This window comes from Indicator indicator, chromosome 2 (genome assembly GCF_027791375.1).
Source record: "Indicator indicator isolate 239-I01 chromosome 2, UM_Iind_1.1, whole genome shotgun sequence".
NCBI lineage: Eukaryota > Metazoa > Chordata > Aves > Piciformes > Indicatoridae > Indicator > Indicator indicator.
The window spans coordinates 19,814,174-19,836,449 of record NC_072011.1 but is presented as its reverse complement, the minus strand read 5'-3'; the positions used below and the strand labels follow the sequence as shown (position 1 = coordinate 19,836,449).

General features: G+C 35.6%; 1 protein-coding gene across 1 annotated transcript in view; it reads right to left on the bottom strand.

The window, feature by feature from the left end:
• SYNE1 (spectrin repeat containing nuclear envelope protein 1) overlaps window positions 1–22,276 on the bottom strand; it is a 295,201-nt gene that overhangs the window by 165,183 nt on the left and 107,742 nt on the right. Inside the window, exons 33-51 of the mRNA XM_054395242.1 lie at window positions 21,950–22,177; window positions 21,314–21,412; window positions 19,433–19,620; window positions 19,232–19,355; window positions 18,739–18,905; window positions 17,348–17,501; window positions 16,447–17,075; window positions 15,613–15,792; window positions 13,195–13,345; window positions 11,608–11,766; window positions 10,709–10,891; window positions 8,806–8,907; window positions 6,981–7,184; window positions 6,365–6,572; window positions 5,562–5,674; window positions 4,726–4,931; window positions 3,285–3,440; window positions 1,832–2,123; window positions 1,016–1,188 (exon numbers count right to left, since the gene is read on the bottom strand). Coding sequence (XP_054251217.1) covers window positions 1,016–1,188; window positions 1,832–2,123; window positions 3,285–3,440; window positions 4,726–4,931; window positions 5,562–5,674; window positions 6,365–6,572; window positions 6,981–7,184; window positions 8,806–8,907; window positions 10,709–10,891; window positions 11,608–11,766; window positions 13,195–13,345; window positions 15,613–15,792; window positions 16,447–17,075; window positions 17,348–17,501; window positions 18,739–18,905; window positions 19,232–19,355; window positions 19,433–19,620; window positions 21,314–21,412; window positions 21,950–22,177 — 3,716 coding nt within the window. The remainder of the gene's footprint in view (window positions 1–1,015; window positions 1,189–1,831; window positions 2,124–3,284; window positions 3,441–4,725; window positions 4,932–5,561; window positions 5,675–6,364; window positions 6,573–6,980; window positions 7,185–8,805; window positions 8,908–10,708; window positions 10,892–11,607; window positions 11,767–13,194; window positions 13,346–15,612; window positions 15,793–16,446; window positions 17,076–17,347; window positions 17,502–18,738; window positions 18,906–19,231; window positions 19,356–19,432; window positions 19,621–21,313; window positions 21,413–21,949; window positions 22,178–22,276) is intronic.

The following is a 22,276-nucleotide window of genomic DNA, read 5'->3' as shown; positions in this document are numbered from 1 at the left end:
TCATTTCAGTGTCTCTTCAGTGAAGTAAAACACCGAGCATTGCTAGAGTTCTTTATGATCAGAGTAATCAAATGTACAGCAGCATATGAAATTACTGACAATTAAGAGACATTCTGACAAGTTTTGGAAGGAAAAAAATCAGTTACATATAATACCACTTGCAATTTATAAGAAATATTCTCTTCTGGTTTACATTATTCCTCCTAGGAGATTGCTCTGGAATTTGTGTTGAGGGATGTAATGCTCATTCCAGTGGACTTTATGATAGATATGAGTGTGGTAAGGATTTAATTCAAAATATAAAGGTCTAGCCTATCTAAGTAATGACAAAAATTGGGTGAACTTAGAGTCAAATCATAAAGGGAGCCTATTACAATTTTCTACATATAATTGTATTATAATTTTGGAATAAGAAGGAAAGTAGCACCACATTCAATTGAAAAACTAATTTTCCTGTATCAGGTTAGCCACCATAGGCAACTGATTATTAGGTCCCAGATACCCTAGCACTTAGATTATCTACAATACAAATCTATGACCTTTCTCATGCTGATTACTGATGCAGGAAAAGCTTTGTTTTCATTAGAAAACTAAGGATTCACAATCACATAGAAGTTCACTAGAGGCCCATTTCTATCTGGTAATGGAACAGAGAGTACTTGTAAAACCTACAGATGAAAGCAACGAGAGGCAGCAGCTATTTGGATGACAAGATTTAAATGTCAGATATTCTTAAAAGAAATTTTAAGCAGATGAACTTTGATGATGAAAATAATGCTTTACATAGAAAGGAGAAATCAGTTATAAAAATAAAAATTGGGGATAACTGCCTGTGCTCAGTATTGTGGAAAAGGGTCAGAGATAGTAGAGGATACACAAAGGCTAACAACATTCAACAATGAAAAGAAAGGAAAATCTTATTCTGGACTGGAATAAATGAACAGACTCCTATGTAAGGTACCACTCTGTAAGCAAAGTTGGCAAGGTCCAGCCTGTGTTTTTCAGGGAGTTTTACCTCTGCCAGTTCACTGAAGTGCTGATGATGTCATTCCATACATCCTTCAGTGTCTGAAGCTCGGTTTGTATCATCTTTTGTCCTTCCTCATTGCTGCTTCTAAGTGCTTGCTCTCCTTTGCCAATGGCCATGTTCAGCTTAACTTCACCATCACCTTTGAGTAAGAGGATTTCCTGCGAGGCAAAAGAAGTCAAAATATCAAATGCAAACTGCTAACTGGTTAAAGCTGTTATTCTTCCAACATGCTCAGTATGAGTTCCTAGGCAACTTTTCTTCTAAATCCCTGTCCTTTCCTATCTATGTCCTAGTGACACAGCAGTTCTTCTCACAGCCATACAAGTATTAAACTGTATTGGTGATCCTAAAATATTGCTCACATTGCAATATGTAATGAGTAGGACATACACTGCACAGAAATACAGCACCACATAACTAGAAGAAAGCCCATCTCCTCCATTGATGAACTTCCTAATAGATGTTTGCCCAACCTGTTCCTGAAGACCTCTTGCAACAGATATGTCACAGCCTCTCTGTGTCAATTATTCCAAGGCTTCCTCTTCATTAGAAAGCTTTTTTGGGGCTTCAATACTCAAGTTCATCTTTCAGTACTCCTTATTAAATGTAATACCTGGCATCTGTTTCCATTAACCTCCTTCCTGTTTTTCATACTGCACCTCCCAAGTTGTCAAGATCACCTTAAATTTTAATCCCTTCCTTCAAATCCACAGAAAGAATGAAATACATTCCTTTTCCACTGATGTGGCCCACACCCAGTGTTAACATTGATGCATAATCTCTAGTTGTACCCTTCTTTACCTGGATTTGTGTCAGTCGTTTCTCTAGCGTAGCTTTGCTACCAACAGTGCTCTCTGACGATGCCAGTTTGTCTTGAACCTCTTTCACCCATGACCACATACTCTGCAATGCCTCCTCCAAAGTGAGATGCTCTTGGAGTGCAAGTTGGCATGTTCGCAGCTTCTCCTTGACAGTTTTGACCATGTTTTGATAGTTAGTGAGATGTTGGGAAGCCAGGCGCACTTCCTTCCCTGCACCATGGCCTTCTTCATTTAAAGTTTGTGCCATTTCAGACAGCTTATCAAAAGATTCCCTGAAAGACAACACTGAGACTGAAAATCACTTTTGGAAAGCATATGATATTGTTATAACAACTACCAGAAGTTTTGTAGGTTGCTGACATAACTACTCACTCCACCAGTTATAGAGTTCATAGTTGCCAGAAAAATTAGGAGACTGAAAGGAAAGCAGTGTGTACACAAGTAAATATATTTACTTGTGCACAATGCCATTGTGTTGCACATTTAAATTAAAAGCTAACATAATTTTCTTTTTGGCTGCCACACTTTCCAGTTCTATATGCACTGCTACTTTTTTTGTACCTGCCAAAGCTGCTGAGAACTTCATAGTCTTTGCCAGGTATGAAGGTATGATGGAAAGGTTAGACCATTTGTCCAGAATTAGACAATGACTCTGGGATTCAAGACAAGGATCAATAATGGAGATGAAAATTCTGGGTTTATAGCCTCAATTAATCTCAGTCTAGTGGAACCCCTGAAACCCTTGGATTACAAGGAATTTACATCAGATCAAAATGTCATGCATTAATCTGAAGGGGATAGGTAGTGACTGTGTGTTTCCTTTTGGCATGCTGTGAGGCTTGAACTGACTACTACTTCTGTTCTATCTTCACCAACCTAATAATAAAAAAAAAAATCAGAAAACCACTGTGTACTAAAAAAGGCAATTACTTCATCATCTATTGGATAAGTCTGACTTGTAGAACAATTTTGTAGCTAATGCAGATATTATTTGAGCTCTTTTATAAAGTCAGCCATATGGGAAAGGGGATTCTGCAACCTGGTGGGATCTGAGTGTTACAGGACAGAAAGAAAGAGAATTGTGAAATGTATATAATGATAAGTATCATTTTTACTACTGCTTTTAGAAGCAATATTTTAAAGATTTGTACAAGTAATATTTTTAACTTTTTTAAAATTATATTTTAAGTTTCCATTTATTAATGAAGTAAGATAAGCTTTTCTTAATGAGAAGTGTATTAACATCAAATTTTGGAGCAGGCTTTAAATTCCAGTTTCCTTAAAACTGGAAGTATCATGATTCAGCCTCTTTTTACAGAGTATGTTGCAACACTTTTCTCAGTCTTTCACAAACATGCTTTAATTCAAACAGTTCAATTTCATTGTTGCAGAGTTAAAATTGAGAGTACTTTAGGAAACATATTTCATACTACCTTGAATTCAGTAACTCTTCCAAGAACTTTTCCGCTTTCTGCACCTCTTTTTTCTTCTCAGGAATAAGCTGTTTGCTCTCTCCTAATGCTTCTGTGCTTATTCTTTCTTCCATGTCACGTATCCACAGGCCAAGCTTCTTGTGCTGATCTTCAAAGCTACAGAGGAGATAAATACTCACTTAAAAATACTTCTTAGGTGGAATAAAGTTAGTAAGAAGTTAACTCAGTTCTTTCAATATCCACAAGACCAGGGAAATAAAGCTACGTATCCATTTCATGCTTTGAGAATAAGAGTATTACACAAACATAATTCCACAGTGACTACTAATCTAAAAATATTCAGCAACTCTCTAAAAACGTTCAGCAAAATCACAGCAGAAAAGAAGCCTCAAAAATTTAAAGTGGCAGTGCATTTATTCAGTAACAGCAGACCAAAAGAAAGTTTTTTCCAAATCCTTGCAATGATTTAGTCTAAGATTAAACTCTAGGTAAAAATGGGCTTTTGGTCAGTATTGACAGTAACAATACCTGAAATGTTGTGCTTTCAATTTCTTCAACAGAATGTAACTAGAATCTCAAGGAGTCAGAACTCATCACAACAGGTTCTAGCCCTAAGTTTGAAAATGTTTTCCATACACAAAGACTTACTATCTCATCTTGCTGTTTTATTCACTACTGCTACACTAACTTTGCTTTCAATTATCAACAGTCTTGAATACAATTATACATGAAAATATTTAAACTCCCCAGAATTTCATCTCCAAGTAACAATCTAAGTGTTTCCTTATTAACTCCTTAGGAAATATGTCTACCTGGAATGGGACAGGACATACATATACCGTGTAAAAAGCATACTATCTTCAAACCCTAGGGCAGAACTTGAAAATTCATTACAACTTTTACTTCCAGGAAACTGCATTTAAATTACTGAGATCCCAACTGCTGATTTGGGATTGCATGAGCTACATAGGACCTCCACATTTATGATCTTGAAATTGTGTGCTACCTTATGGGTACAAACTAGAACACAGGAGGTTTCACCTGAACTTCAGGAAAAAAATTTTACTTTGAGGGTTGTGGAGCACTGGAACAGGCTGCCCAGAGAGGTTGTGGAGTTTCCTTCTCTGGAAACTTTCAAAACCTGCCTGTAGGTGTTCCTGTACAACCTGATCTAGGCATATCTGCATTAGCAGAGGGGATACTAGATGATCTCTGGAGGTTGCTACCAACCTCTACCATTCTGTGATTCTGTGATTCCCTTCTTTTAACCAAAGCAATACTTTTGGAGCAATATGTGTTGCTTTGTTTTTAACAGAGAACTGCATTTTCCGTTAAATATTTCCAAGGCAAAAAGCAAACAGAGAGAATGTCAAATTGTGCCCTGTATATCAGCAGCTGGACAATTTCATCTAGTCCTTTGGCTGCTACAGTTATCACTCACCTTCCCAGGTGTGAGGCACAAGCTTCCAGGGCCTTCTTTTCATTCAGACACTGGCTGAGGAATTCCTGGAAGTTCTGGTTAGATTTTGCTATTTGCTCCTGAATATGGCTCACAATTGGTTTTGGTAAGTAAGGATACAAACTTTCTCCTTCCTTGCAGGCAGCATCTAACTTGTTCTGTCCCTCACTAACAGAATCCAGCACATTCTGTGTAATGAAAGAATACAGTTTAAACATGCAAGGTTTGACAACTAATGACAAGTAATATAGGCAATTAGACGTGGTCAGATTTCCCCATCAAAATGAACACCATGTCTAGTTATGGGAAAAAATCTAAGCAGCTAGTTCCATTCTCCTAGTTGATTCCAAGGTAGTCCTGTCTTTCTCTGGACAGTTTACACATCCTGAGGAAGTCATATATTTCAGGAATTAGGACTATTTGCAGCAAGTGTTTGCTATTTGTATTCTGTCACATCAAAAATCTACACAGATAAACTTTGAAATATCTGTGTTAATCTGAAAGACTGAATAAGCAATAGTATAAGAAAAAAATACGAAGAGAAAGAAGGCAAAAAAGGGAGAAAATATATTAAAAATTAAACAAGAAGAATTTAGTTACACATAAACCAGAAATTAAATTTTAATCTCTCAGAACAGAGAACACAGGTCACCGGATTCCCTCTACGTACATATTGCTCTTGAACCATCTTTATATTACTGTTTTAAAACAAAACCAATAAAAATGATGGCACCTACAAATAATTTTAGATAATGTAACTGGATACATATAGTTAAATTGCCAATTACTCCTTTTTTTTCCCCAGTTGTTCACTATACCTGCAAGTCCTGTAGCTTTGCCTCTATGGCTTTGCTGTCTCCAGATCTGTCAGATGATTCTTTTACTGTTGCCTTTACACCAGAAAACCATTCCTGGAATTCTTGCATAGAATCTTATTTAATAAAAAAGTACAGAGAAGAGAATATTTTTTAAGAAGCAGCATTATCCACAATACTGTACTGCTGTCTCCTACAATTCTTTTATCCTTCAGGAACAGTGTAAAAGCTAACAGGATGAGTCTCACTGCTTTCAATTTACCTTGGCAAGTGGGATTCCTTTCACAAAAAGTTAGATTCTTCCACTGTAAACATCCAAATTCGAAGTCACACTAGGCTCATCATTATAGTCAATGGGAAAAGACAGGCATTTTCAGAATATGCTATGTCCCAATTCAATGTTAGATAATGTCTAGATTAATATCTTAATATGTAGGATTAAAATTTGCCCAGAAAATACTTCAGATGGGAATTTTTACATTATAAACATCTCCAGTCGGTTACATACATCTAATTATGGCGTTACACAAAGTGTGTGTATGCAGAAGCGATGCATGCTAAGAGTGAAGAGAGGTGGAGCTGAGCATGCCTTTAATGAACAGTAGGTGTTTAAAGGTGATCTCTGATTTTGTAAAATACTTTGTTTCATAGCAGTTATCAAATGAATATTTGGCAATGAGACTTTTTGAAAGGCTCCATACAAAAATAAAGTTGTAGTTGCAAGTGACATCACTGGAAACTGGTAAATTCCAGAATGATTCATAGCTATGCCCTAACAGCCAACATCAACAAGCCTGAAGACTCACAGAGGAAACGTTTTTCCAAGGACTCTTGCATGCTGGCCTGTGTTCTGGAACAGAGCAGATTCACAGCTTCATACTTCTTTATTAATGAAGTGACAGTGCCACCAAGAGTTTCCAGCTCTACAGAATGGTATTTACGACACAGACTGTTGAGGTTCTCACAGGTTGAGTCAATGATGCTCTGCTGAAGTTGAAGATCTTTTTGTGTTTCCTGAAAATTAAGTTACAAGACTGTAAAGGAACAAAACACTCTTTTCCTCAAACATTCTTGCTCCTCCCACATGTTCTTTCCTCCTGTGGTCCATTTCAAGTCTTAGACACAAAGGAAAAAGTAATAGATAACGTTTACTGAATTTTCCAAGTGGGATGAATCCTTGAAAATAAAGAGCCATCACAGAAATGTGAAAAATGCTTTTCACTACTCTTCTGTACAAAGTTAATAAACCAGAACTTTTGCTCATTGGTGGAACTTCTTAAAAAGTATCACTGCATTATTTGCTAATATTCCAGTAGATTTCCAGGATGAAAATTAAGTATAACACTTAGCAAAAACTCTGGTAAAAAAAAAGCTAAAGATCACTACATAAGAAAAAGCATATTAATTTTCTTCAGCACTGACCTTCACTTTACTTAGAGCTTCAGGATCCAGGTTACGTGAACAGGTTAAGAGTGTCTCTTCCACTTTTGTTAACCAGTCTGTCATCTGATCAATACATTTCTGTAACTGCATCTTCTGAGTAGTGAAATCTTTCAGTGTCTCCTTCGCTGTCTCTGACATTTCTTTGGTATGTTCCAACTTCTGCCTCAAATCTGATTCTATAAACTAAAAGCAAAATGTTATGTATTAAAGCATTTTAATAGAACATTCCAGTGAATACTTATTGAAAAACTGGAAAATAGTGAAGTGACACACAAGGATCATTTTGTTCTCTTTACATTCGTAACTAAAGATATTTGCATAAATAAAAAATCAGACATTCAGGATTAAGTCTTAGATATACAGTAATCAAGAGAAGAGATACTAACATAAAAAGCCAGGTTGCAAATTGTTAGTATCCACTTCTGAAAAATTAAACACTTGGTCTTTTTCCTTTATTAATTTGCCATATATACACAGAACATGACCCAAACACAGCTCCATAAAAAGAAATATCAACTGGTGAGCTTTAAGAGTACTGAGGCTTCAAGTATCTCAGTGTAAGGCAGATTAAAATTGAAGAAAATACAAAAGTAAGATAGAATATTGCCCATTAATCTGTTCAAAGACAGCAATATGTTTTTGAATTATAGTAGATATTAGATGTGTACATATTACTAATAAAAATAAATAAAATCAGTCATAACAGGGTAATATTTATAAAAGAGCATAACTGAAAATTTTATTACAGAATTATGTTATTAGGATATGAGCCGATCATACTTATTTAGCATTTGAATGCTGGCAAATAATTGGGGGATTTATGCTTAGTTTCCGAGATTGTCTTTTCAAATTTGCATTTACATATCATCTACAATTATTTCATTGCAGGCATGATTTACAATTTTATTGTGTTTATCACATTTAGTAGTTGGAAATAATCATGTATTGGTTAACAATGATATTCTGCAAAATAATTTGGTCTAAATTCCACTCTGTAAGTGGACAGATATTTATTATGAAACATGACTAAACTTGATTTTTTTCTGGACCTCTCATGTAAAGGAAATGTGCACCTCCTCATACTACAGGCTTCTTGACCCATATCTGACTGGTAATTTAGGCATCTGTGTATGGTTATAGTAAAATGTGGAGAAGGCTTGAGTGTTATATTAAGTTATGTTAAAAAGGATAAATTGTTTTAAAATAAGTATCTATTGAGATATTTCCATGCCTCTGGAAATTGCAGAAGTGTATTTATTAAAAAATTCTTACACTGAGTAATCTCACATACTAATTTCTGTTTGAAATATAATATCCAAATAAGTCATACTTTGTTTTTGCATTTGCCATAGAACGTTAAAAACAAGGACTTAGCCAATAATAAAAGTTCAAAAGCTCATCTTCAGGTTTTTCCTCTCTCTTGTAACAAATAGTTCCGGGCACTAATTACAGTCCACTAAAGAATACTTTTGGTTTGATAAGGCAAGAGCCCATATTTAACTGCATTATAATTATTTTTAAAAGGCAAACTCTGTATGCACTCACATATTATGCAGCTTAATGTTCTACAGTGTAAAGAATATTGTCTAGCTCATATCTGATCATAGACTACTCTATTTTGACTTAGTAAAGATATAACTCTAATGTTCAATTATTTTATGACACCTTTTTTTTTCAGAATAAAATTAAATTAACTAAGAAAAAATTGAATAAAGAATATTTATGATAAGTGATGTTGTATCTGTCACCTTGAATAAATTTCTTCTTGAAGTACAGTCTGTGATTACCAGTATCTTTATTTTACCTGAAGATCTGCAGGAGGCTCTTGACTATGGGTCAGTTCTTTGAGATCTGAAATTTTGGAACTAAGCTGCTCCAACTTCAGTTCTTTATCCTTGACTTGAGACTGTAAAAGAGATGTGGTCAAAGATTCTTACCAAACTCTAAGAAGGTTTTATACCTTTGAAGGAAGCTCCATCAGTTGCAAAAAATGAAAGAAAATGTAAAGAAAGTTTAGCCATTTGAGGGAAAACATTTGTTCTATTAGTTTTCTTCCCTAGAGATCTTCCATCTCTCTTTCTTTTTAGGCTGGTTTAGAGATTTCTTTCTCTTCCATTAAAATAACCATGTATGTTTTTAGCATTTAAGATGCACTAATAGCTTTAGTTTCTTAAAACTGGCTGAATAAAAGAGGGAATGTCATTGTTTATTCCACTGGAAAAATCTACTGCAGTTGTTAGGTTCCACTTAATGGCATGCAGACATGTACTCTCTGGTTTTTATTACAAGGAAGTGAAGGAAAAAAAAATAGACACAAAAATAAATGTTAACCTCAAAAGGGAATTCTAAAATATAGACTGACATACTTAGACCTTGCATTTATTGTGGCCACACAGATCTGAGTTATAAAGAAATATTCTACTTATTAAAAAAAGTAGCAGTGAAGTGAAAGAGAAAATTATAACTTGTAGTGCTTAAAGTATTAGGTAAGTAATTGGTGTGCACATCCAATTACCTAAACTTTCTTTCCTAAAACAGATCACTACAGTTCAAGACTGGACAGTGCATTGCAGAATTAAATTGCTGCACTTAACATCTGCCCTGAAGGTTTGAAGTTCAAGTGGCCCCGAGACAGTCCTCAGTGAGTATTTTGTGCTAGGGAGGACACAATATTAGAAGACTGATAAAGAAAGGAACCACTGCTATGAACCATATAAAAGATATAGTGATTTTTTCTGTCCATGCTCATGTATTTCTGATTGCTGGAAGGGCAAGCCCCCTTCTGCCAGTGAACTAACTTTCCTCTTTCCTTTGCAAAAAAGTAAGTGCAAAAAAATATTATGGACTATGTGTTCTATGACTGCAAATGTACATACAGCATTGATGTCTTCTCCTATTCTGTCCCTCCTGTAAACCAGGTACATCTATGGTTTGGCTGCTGGCTGATCTTACTCCAAATCACTATTAATAGCAATGAAATTAGATGGTCTGATTGCTATACTAATAAGAAAGACATCAGATAAAGCCTGTCCTGAGCAATATACTGATTTAGCACCATCTTATATTTCCTATTACTTGTATAGGTTCATTGAGCATCTTCTTAAGGACATAATTTATTTCAAATAAGTGACTCTCAGATCAATATTAAAATATACAGATCTGCTGTATATTTTAAGCTAACAGAGGCAGAATGCATCCGAAACACGGGCTAGATTTCTAGAATGGGTTTAACACTACCCAAAAAAAGAAAGATCATCTTACTGAAAGTGATAGAACCTGAAATTAAGATTTGCCCTCCAGTCCATTGTATTTTTTTTAATGTCTGGAGAATCTACCTTCTTAGATGATATTTTAGAAACTACTAATTTTTTTGCTTAATTTCAGATGAAGTTGTCCAAGATTTCCATCAGTTTTTACTGGAACAGTGTTCAGCTTTTTGAAATTGTTGTGCCCATAAGAACGCATTGTCATGTACTGCTAGAGCCAAAATAACTACAGAACTTAGATTTAGTAAGAGATATGTCATTCCTGTTTCTGACAGAAACAACTTCACAAAAAAAGGACTGGAATGTTGTCAGCTAGCCACTGGTACTACTGCTTGAACAGGAGACACAGGGGTCTGCAACATCACAGCCTTATCTATGTGCCTGATATCATTTGAGATTTTGGTCCAGAACACCTTTTATCATTAGTTTATGGGTAAGCACCTGGAAGTCTTTCAGGAGGGCCTCCATTCTCTGACTGTTATTCAAGTTGCTGATGCCTTCATTCAGCTGAGAAACGCACTTATTACACCATCCATCCATTTCATCTCCAGTTTTCAGGATGTCATCCCATAGAGACACAGTTACACTCAGCTGGTCAATGTTGCCTTCGATTCTTTCAGACACCTTTTAGGACAGTAGATTTCTTTATTTTACAGCAAATTGTAAGACAAGTGCATCAGAAATACTTAATAATCATAGGAAAACCAACTTTCTTAGAGTTAGGTTGAACTTCTGTATTCTAACTTCAATTTAGATACCCAGAACATAAAATTAACAAAATGAACATTACTTTTTATGTGGTGTTAGCTTCTAAAAATTTGCATATTTTTTACTAGGAAAGAGTTTTATGTTCAGATAAACTTTATCTATAAAACCAGCTACATTTATCCTTTCTGTGTTATGTAGGAATATGCTAATAAAGGAATATAAATATGAAAATGTAAAATACTAGCTTTTAAATTATGTTTCACTGCTATAATGCTGTCTTCATTAATATATTCACATCTTTCATGGTGTAGCTTAATACAGTTTACTTCCTAATTTGTTTACTTCAATTAATTTTAATAAAGAAATACTGGCATATATTAGGTGAGAATCCAATCCAAATTTATACTCAGAAGTGTGCACTGAGAAAGTGAGACGTTGTTATAAATTTATCAAATGGATGTCACAACTTTGTGGGTACACTGGATGCCAAATCTCTATAATTAACTCTTTCAGATCTACCTAAAAGTAAACTTTACTAAATACTTGCACTGTAAAATCCTAAGAAAATATTAATACTGTAAACTTAGACCAATTTAAAACCCATATTTAGTGTATAAACACTAGAGTCTTACATCTAGCCATTTGTCCACCGTACAGTCCATATCTGTTTTTACCGCAGTGGAGTCGCAGTTACGCACTCTTTTCAATTCTGCTAACAAATGTTTTCCCTTATTGGTGAAAGTATCCAGGTCTTTTTGTTTATCACTCAGATCATTCTTGGCAGCTTCGTGCTGTGGACATAAATATTTGCTTGTTTAATGACGACTTGAAGAAAGGAAGAAAAATCCAGCTCTCCGGGCATCCGTTCTGTGGTATATATTAAGCATTCAGCATGCCTTCTAATATTTCAGTATGCCACAAAATACGGAGGAACTTACATGGTTTTCTCATGAGCATAATCGAATTGCATAACTGTGCCTATAACTAAAGCACACAAGCAGGAATAATAAGTTCTGAATTTTGAACCTTGGTAATCAGACATCTTTGGGACTTACGGCAAATATTTTTATTCTTTCTATTCTTCAGACTCTACATATCTAAAATTGAATAATAACAAACCATCATTTACTAACTGTTATCTAAAATAGGTTTGGTTAATTAGAGCAGGGTAAACAGAGTGTGTTGTAAAAAAATGAGAATCATAAAACCTCTTACTACTAGAGACTCTGCAAAACAGGAATTAGAAAAAATCTTCAGGACTACTAAGTCTGCAATTCTATGCATAGTGAAATCCTTAATATAGTCTCACTGAAGAGGTGACAACATACTGAGAAAGGACCACAGTAAGCGTCTTATACTTCTTTTCTGTAAGAAGTATTTCAGATCAGTATTAGAGTAAGCTACTAATCTGCATGCAGCGTGGCCATGCCTACTTTATTATGATAGGAGTTGTGCAAATTATTGTGCTCCAGCTCCTTCAGGCCTAGATGTCTTCACTATTGTAGCAGTGAATTCTCCAAGCCCAAGGCTCAGATTAAGGAGAGGAATCATATGGAAGTTACATGCATTTATTGTTAGGCTGGTGAGCTCTGTTCTGGCTTTCAGCACTAGTTAAAATGTATATTAAAAAGAGGTGGTACGTATGTACAGTTCAGAGGGATGTTTATACAGATCTGACTGAAGAATTTTTATTGAAGAAACTCAATAGGCTTCCAAATGAAATCACACACCAAACGAACAGAAAGAATTTAACTCAGAAATGACAGGCTGAGTGCATGGCAGAATTTAAAACTTCGTGAAATGAATGGAATGCAGAGATTCAAATTCCTTATCTCTGTATCAATATTGTAGTCCATAGTCGTCTTTGTTGACTTTTAGCTATTAAAAAAATTACCCAATATGGAGAAACGTTAAAGGATGTTGACTGGAAATATCATCTCATACTGTGATAAGAATATATTCTCTTTTTTTTATATAAAGAGCAGATAACTTATGCTTTGCATATGCATTAACATTTTGCACTTCTAAGTGTTAAGATTATAAGTAGTAGCAATCAAATACACATTACTGGATCTCACCAAAATGCTGAAAGGACTACATTCTTTCCTCATCAGGTTCTGCACAATCTAAACCTCAAGGTCAAGGGCACCTTTCAAAAGGAGAAATCCATCCAAATTAAGGATCACTTAAATCCCTCAAAAGAAAATATATGTAATTACCTTTGATAAAGTTCGCCTGACATCTTCATGATCCTTCCAAATGTATTTGATCACCGAAGCACTGTCAGCACTGTCTATGACTTTCATTACAGTTGACTTCAAGCTCTGATATTCCCTCATCAGATCGATAAGAATGCTAGACTGTTCCTTTCTGTAATGTGAACAGGCTGTGTTAGCGCCATTTGCTGTCATGTTTCTGAAGAAGGAAAATGTGACCCAGTGATTCACCATGGGAAAATCAAGATGCAGTGCTAAACATGTTTTAGGCAGACAAGAAAATATTAGTATTGGGGTTTTACAAATCAGTGTGAGTTCACACATCACAAAACATCTCACTTAAGAGGCAGTATATGAATTGCCATCTCATACATATCAGTTCCCAAAGCAACTGACTTGAGCAAAAGACTGAAATTGGAATTCAAGCTTCTCGCCTCCTAAGCTTAGCATCTTATTGACTGAAAACCACACTATAATGATACTGGCATCACTGCTCTTCTTTTTTTCTTTTTCTTTTTTTTTCCTTCACTTTTTTCTTTCATGTGGAGTATTTTGGGGGTGAAAAAGAAGTAAAAGTAAATACTATAATGCAAAGTAAGTCTGAATATTCTGTCCTCCAATTGTCAGCTGCATGTTTTGAGGTCTAGAAGATTACTTTCAACTTACCTGTCATGCTACTGATAACAGAATAACCTTCTGCTAAGAACAGACCTAATATTTTTTCCACCCTCTCTCCAGAAAGGCCTATTTCTACTCAGGCAATGGACAGAAGAAAAAAAACTATTCAGTCCGTTCCTGGTCTTCATACTGAGGATAGACAAGGAAGGTTAGTACTGTGGATATGTTTAATTGCAGAAAAGTGTTTGTCAGTGAAAGGAAATTTAGAAATATGACATAGCCAAGAAAGCAAAAAAAACACTTTAGGATCTGGCTCTTCTCTGAATGCTCAAAAGGCCTCTCCATAATAATCAGGTTCAGCAGAGTATAAAATTGTGTCTCTATTAGACAGAAAACAGTTTAAAAATAATTAAAATTAAATTAATAATTTAAACAAAACAACATTATTCATATATTAGAAAGGAATCTTGAGGTATCTGAGCATCTTTCAGTTTTAGGTATACAGATGGTAACAACTACCCTTGTATGTAAAAATGGGACAATTCATTTACCCTCAGTAAAGGGACAGCTATTGTATGTTTTCTTCACTGTTAGGCTGGTACTGTCTAGCTGTTGGCACATGTAAGTGGAAATTTCTTGGTTTGCTATTTTTTAAGGACTTCTAGAGGTAAGAAAAATGGGTTGCACCAACACGCAGCATAAAATATAAAATAGCAGTACTGCTGAAAATAAAGGAGCAATGGACATTTTTAAAGAAAGCTACCCTTTTCTTTCACTTAGTTCAGTTAAAAATGCACTAGAAAACCAAACTAAATTCAGATGGGAAAAATCAACAGAAATGCAATTCATACAGCTGTGCAGTATTTCAAGAAATACCTAATACACAGCTATGGTTAAGGGGCAGGATATTTACAAATATCTGTATGGTGTCAATCAAGAAAATAGAATAGCAGCATAGTATATAAACCAAAGGAAAAAGAAATATAATTTTTCAGCACAAATGAAATTTTTTTTGAATTATCATTTTAGTAGAACAACCCAGCAGTTCCATGGGGATCACAAAATTGTGTATGCCTATTGACGTGTTAGTCTTAGAATTGTTCTCCTTCTGCACTTAGACAAAATTATGTTCATTGAGGATAATATAGTACTGAATGAATCTAGCACTTAATTTTACCATTCAATTTTAAAAAAAGTGTATTTGAAGAAGTTTTTTTAAAAGGTGATGAAGAGGCAGCTAAAACAAAGAAAAGTGTAAGCTGAAAATGTCTTTAGTTTCTTCAGTTCGTTTCTTTATCAGCTTTCATTGATACACAAAACTGTTACATCACTGATTATACACTAATGAGTGTTGTAAGCCTGGTACCTCAGGCAGACAGAAAGACTTAAATCTAAGAATGGTTTAGGACCACTGAATATAGGTTTGTCAGAAACACCTTTCCAAAAGAGAAGGAAAATATATATTAGGAGAGTAGAAAAATATATGAGGAGAGTATATTCTAGTTAGAATGATAAAGAAGTATCAGTGGAGATAAGCAATAACGAAAAGCCCAGTATATCTCTCAGTACTGTCCTGAGGACCTACTTGTGACTTTATTAATAGTACAATTACAACTGGTACAAATATCCTGGTTTATACTTTGTTGTTGGTTGTTTTTTTTCAATCTACCATTAAGTATTTAACATATAAGCCCTGTTTTATTAATTTGGATTAATATGGCAAGAAAATATTAAATAACAGAGTCTCCTTCCCCCATTGAAAGAATCCTCTCCTTTCTCACCTTAAGTCTAAGATCTACTTACTTTTCATGTATAACTTTCTTGGTATCCTCCCACAGAGATTGTAAGTGGTTTATCTCTTTGTCAGTCTCAGGAGCAAGTGTGATATCTTTTTGGGCTATTTGTTTTGCTTTGTCCATGAGCCACTGGAGATCATGCTGCTGAGAATTCAACTCCTCATCGAGCTGGTTAAAGATCCTTAACCTGCAAGTCAAAAGGCAGGTTTCAAATTTACTTGTCTTCACTTTTTTTTTTTTTTTTTTTTTTCATGAGAAAAAATTAAGAAGGAAGTATGAAACAGTTGCTGTTACTGTGCATAAAGTTCCCATTTTTTCTAACATTTTGTACAACATTTTCTGAAAACAAAGTGTTATTTGGATTTTTTTCTGCCACAACTGGGCTCAGAATGTCATTTTCCTGATACAACTACAGCTATACAATTACAAAGAGATTATACCTTCACCTCACACAATGACTTGGAAATATACTCAAATATTTAGATGAATATTATAGTGTTTTAAATTCCTTCAGCACATGTATAGTCTTCAGTTCTGTAAGAGCAGAGACAGCTGTTACATGGGATTTCTAACAGCTGTTTGGAGCTTGGATTAATTCAGACAAAATAAATTGCTAAAACAAAAAAATCTCCTGACCTTTCAATATAAAAGATTAGTCCAGGTTCTGCCCATTTTCCTCCACACAAACAGCTAATTCACTTGCAAAACTTAAATATGTATATGTCTAGTAAAAAACTAGGTACTCAGGCAGAAAACTCATATGCCTCCAATGCATCGTAAAATGTCTAGAGACTGAAAGCAAATGACAAAATGCCAGTATTAGGATTAATTTTTTTTCTACCTTTGCTGGAGGGCTTGTAGTGTAGTCTCCTTCAGACCCTCCTTGTCAGCTTTTTCCTCAATATCTTCAATACTCTTCAGGAGTTGCTCTTTACGTTCCATGAAAGATCTTCGCAAGGCTCCAAGGGCTTCTGCCTCACTCTGTTTGGTTCCCAGTAGGTTTTGAACTGCTTCCAGTTCCAAGTACAGATTATCCACCACAGCCCTGCAGGAGGTCCTCTGCTCAGAATTGCTATGTTTCAGGTGATACTGGGCCTTAGTAAGGGAACCATCCAAACTGATGGAAATAGATTCCAGCTTGTTAAGATCTTGAATGACATCACTGAGTTCCTTCTCCAGCAGCTCAGATTTAGCTTTATCCATGTTTCCTGTTTTCTCCACTGTCTGCCTCAACTGGTGGAGCACTCTTGATGAAGCACTATGAAGCTCCAGGAATACCCTCAGCTGATCTAGAGCCTCTTGTCTTTGGCTAGTTATTTGACTTGCCTCCTGGAAGATCTGAAAGCAATCTTCAGTCTTTGCCTGCAATGTCTGCTGGTCCTCTGGGCAGCTGAAAGAACACAATTTATCTACATGTTCCTTCAGACTTTGTAATTGCTGCTTCTTACTTTGGACTTCCATTGAGTGGTTCTATGAGAAAGAAAGAAAATAGGATTGGGTTTCTTATTCCTATCAAAAGCTCAGAAACATTTTAATACTAAACTTATGAGCAAAACAAATACTACTGATGGATTTTCAATCAGAATAGCTTGATGTTATAATTTTGCTTAAAATCTGCATGTGACTGCAACAGTGTATTGGTTTTCAAAAACATAAAAGACCTCATACTAGTCTTAGATGAGTATTTAGCTGACTGCACTGTACAATTTCTCTGTCTTTAATATTTACATCCAAAAGTTTACCTTATTGTGAGATGCAGCTAGTTGTTGATCATCTGTGTTTATCTCTGAAGTGGCTTGTAGTTCAGCAAGAAACTGCTTAATCCAGTCTGAAAACCTGAGCAGGAGCTCATCAAACTGCCCATGCTCAGCAACAAGAGACTGAAGGAAGTTGATCCTATAGAATGTCAGATGTAAATACGAAAGCACTTGACGTAAATTAATCACTTCCCATAAGAAAAATCACAGCTAACTGGAGCAGCATTAAAATCAATGCCAGGTGGAAGGAAAGAGGAAATGTTAATTTATGTTACAAGTGTCATTACTGCTGTGTTGATTTTTTAACTGCAGAATAACATAATATTTGAAAGTACCAGTTTGCCTCTTTCCTGTTTCCATTGTTTTATTCATATCAGCTATTAGAAGCGTCACAAACAATTAAGTAATGTTCTTCAACTTTTCTTCACAGGGACAGTCCCAGCAAACAGACTGTTATTGATGGAACCTAATCTTCAATTTTCAGATATAGCAATTCTGTTTGCCCTAACATCTGCAACACTGCCTGTAAAGTGAGAGGCTTATTCATTTAGGCAAGAGGTGAGTAACTGTATGCTCAACTTCCACTGAAGTAAGTGAGGGTCAAGTCTGCTCAGAGTAACAAAAATGAAAGGAGAAATGCATCCACAGGAGTACTAGGCACTCAGCAGATCTATGTTTTTAAACTGTCACCTTAAAAAAGGCTTTGTCATTCACCTCCCAATTCCCTTAGAAATTTGTCTATATAATTTTCAACATGTAGAAGATCATTGCATTGCAAAATAAACGTACTGATAAAGCACCTAGGAAATCACATCATTGACTAGGGTCTATTCATTAAGCTCCTTTACGGATAGTAAAATAAATATTTTCATCACCAAAACAACTGAATTCTAGATATATGGTAACAGGTTCACTGAAGGAGGCAGTTTTCCTGAGTCTGACATGAGCCACCAGTCTAACAACTGAGCATTTATAGTATTTCTGACAAATAAAAATTTCAAAGATAATAGTGTGGTTTTGCACAAGTTAAAGTGCACAACTAAAGAAATACAGCACAGATATTACAGATTGTGCAAGTAAATTAAGAAACTAGTTGGAAAATTGTAACTGAGGAAATGCAGTATTATCTTCACCTCCAGCCTCACACTCCTTCAAGCAGAACTCTTCTATCAAAAACATAGGAAAAGATTATGCCAAGAAGACAGAAGGGTAAATCTGTGGGATTTTCCACATCCTAATTCCTGGGAGCTCAAGGTTTAATAGGAAGCTGAAACCTTAGTTTTTCCTGATGGTTATACTGAAAAAAATTATGGGATTCCTCATCTGGATAATGGTCACTCTCATTTAACATGTAAAAATCATTCTGAAGCACACACCTTTTGTCAACAGTTTGTGGTAAAGCTTTCCACCTCTCATCCAGCTCTTCAAATTTTTCTTTCATAGTTTTCACACACTTTTCAGAAGCTGTTGGGAATAGTGACTCATTTAACTGTAATAGGCTTGCATAGACTGAAGCATGAGACTGAATATCTGCTTTCAAATCCTGGGAAAACAATCGAATATAAGCCTTGTGATCAAGTATGCCATCATACTTTGCAAAATAACAAAACCAATAAAAAATCAGTTACATATTTCCAGTACTCTGCTTTGAGGCAACGGAATGAGTATAGTCAAATTCTTGGAGGAATTGAAGCAGGAACTCAACACCTCTCAGAGAGCTAAATCTCATACAGTGATAATTTAATACTTCCCTAGGACATTTCCAAAGCCCAGAATCAAACGAGGACTATAACTGAGTGAGTCCATTCTTTAAGAGACACAAAAATAAACCAGGAAATACAGAGGGAAAATCTTTCAGTTGAAACATACCTGCAGTGATTGCAGTTCACTTTCCAGTTTAACTCTATCAGCAGAAACATACTGCTCTGAAGGCCTGGCTGTAGCTTCACATCCCTCCAACCAGGTCAGGAAGGCAGACAACTCCTTCTCCTGCCTAACAAAATCACAATGTAGTTAACTTAAGTCTTCCCCTTGGTCTCACACAATGACTACAGATGTGAATCTACTCACTTCTGCCACTGAGCCAGGAGAGTCTCTAGCAAGGTCTGTTTCTCTTTAGCATTTTCTAGCACCTTTTCATATTTCTGCTGTAATGTTGTGACCTCTTGAGCAGCTTTTTCTTTGTTGGCCACCTTTCGAGAACAGGTTGAGAGAGAGGCCAGTGTGTTGCTCAGTTTTTCCACAGTATGGCAAAGGTCCTAATGAACATGTCAAAGAAACAGAAGTAGCATATAAACAACACAATTATGGTAGTGATGGTGGAGAAAAATCTGTACTTCTATTCAAAGTTTAAAGCAATGATACATCCACCAGATTATGAAGTCACTGCATAGCTTACATTTTGCTCAGAACAATCCCAAAACACAAGTCCCAAGCATATCAGTCAACCAGCCTGTAGTGGGGAAAGACTTTCTTAAAAAAAAAAAATAAAGAAAAAACATCAACAAAAGGGTCAGATCTGAATGAATGACACAGCATGATCATATAGGACAAACCACAAACTCACTAACATCTAAGACTTGCTCTAATTTATACATATACAGTAAACGTGAAAGTTCACTCGGACATGTGAAGACTAACAGACTTGCAGCTCAGGGACATGGGATTATTAGGGAATAGTTACTGTAAACATCTATCAGAGTTATCTTAGGGTCTTTTTCATAGAAATGGCATCTGATGTGGACTAGACTCTCCAATATGGCATTTCTAGAGAGCTAGGAAATGTGTTCATTTCAAAATTATTGACATGTGGAACAATATGTTAGAAATACACAAATGTAAATCTATCTCAGACCACTAAAGGTCCAACTCATAGGTGTGCAATAATAACAAGAGTAGTAATGGTTTTAATTACAGTCAGGAAAGAAATCACGTAGAGGAGGAAATATGAATTATACAGCAACAAGCCACCGATGTTTAAATGACAATTAAAAAAATAAATACATTAAGGCATTGGATCATCACAATCCTACAGGCAGGACAAGAGTTTACAGTAGTATAATCAGCCTATTAATGTTTAAAAGCCAATACAAATAATGATTACATGTGCTATCGAAATAAACTCTCCACATGTGAAATATGTTTCCTCAACAAGTATCAAGTTTTTTTTAGCGAACAGGCCAGCCTTTGGAAGTATGTACCCCTAACCTCAGAAGATATCATATGTATCATACTGCAAGAACAGTATAACTGAAAGATTTTACAATATATTCTTAGATAAAAAGATGATGATTATTGTGTGAAGAACACATCACAAGCTTACAAACTCAGATGAAAATGTTACGCCAAGTTCCCTGAGATATGAAATTCATTGTCGTTTGAATACCAATCCAATGTTTGTTTATGTTGTGGTGGACTGAGCCAAAAGTCCAAACATCCACAGATTTCTGGCATCACAGCTAAAAGTTTGTCAGTTCAAACTCTGTTCACTCTTTGCATTGCCCCTACTGAAAACCTACTTCCAACTGCATTTACTTTTGTAAAAAATCACAGAGTTCTCTATACCAACATCCAAGATTCATTAACACCTCTGAGGAAAAATGTCTAACAGATACGCTTATTTTCTAATTTTCATAATGCCTTTGGGTTCATACAATTAAAAACAAGAACCTGAAGAAATAATCCATACTTTTAGGTCTTCCTTTCTCTACAGTGGGGAAAAGCTTTTCAAGCCTGTCTGAAATATTGAGAAGTATTATCTAAGGAATCCTGCTTAAGCCTTCCCTGGGGCTGCCCACCACAACAAGCAGCTGGGGCCTTCTACTGTCTCCACCCTAGGATGTGTGGCATCAGGTAGTCCCTGATCCAGAGAGTATTGGCATTTCCCTGAGCAGGTCAGTGTGGCACCATTTCCCTGGACTGTGTGGCAGGAATCCCTGGCCATATGCTCACCATGCAATCCTGAAGGGCTGTGTAAGTTGCTGCTGCTGAAGAGCACGATGTGAGAGGCTCGGTTAGCTTAGCTTCAAATTCAGACACTGCCTGCTGCACCTATCAAAAAAGGCAAACCAGAGAGTCTAAAACTTGCAGGAAATATATAAATGATGGCTTAAATAACATCTTTTAAATCCTTAGTGCTAATAGAATGTTATATCCTAAGCTTTTGTAGTGCTGAGTACCTTTTGAAGTTAAAAGATGCTAACTGTGCTCAGCTCCTTGTGACTGGGGAGGTGGGCAGTATTATTTATTTTCCTTTATGACCTACTAATAATCCAAGATGTGTTTACAAGAAGTGTTTATAAGAGACATAGGTGTGGTTTATTACTGCAATATCCAGAAGAATAACTTAGGTTTTCCAAAAGACAGAACAATTTATTAAGCATGTATGTAATTCAGTGTCTTCCTGATCCCGCTTTTAATTTATTCAAAGCACAAATTTATGCAGAGAGGTCTTGCAATTACCTTAAAAATCTGATCATATATTCTAGTCCGTCCTATTATAATATGCCTTTTATATTCAGTTTTGGGAAAATAAAGAGTAATTCTAGGTATTGCTGCAAACAATCCATTAAATTTCACATTGTCTACCTGCTTAAGGCTTTCTTCATATTTCTGCTGTGCTGATACGTTCCCTGTGATTGTTCCTTCCAGTCTCCGAGCATGATCTCTTAGCTCTTCCCAATACCTTTTGACTTGAGTCAGTTTGGCTTTAATACGTGCACATTCTCCAGAGGTAATAAACTGGGAAAAAGACTTGGCTTCATCCTCTAGTTTTGAGATTCCAGTTATTTTACCATCTATTTCTTTATTAATAACCTAAAATGTAAAGTAATAGCAAATAAAGAAACACAACAGTTTTTTTAATTATCTGATTAATATTTTCCACTTAATTCTGAGCTACTAATTGTTAAATAA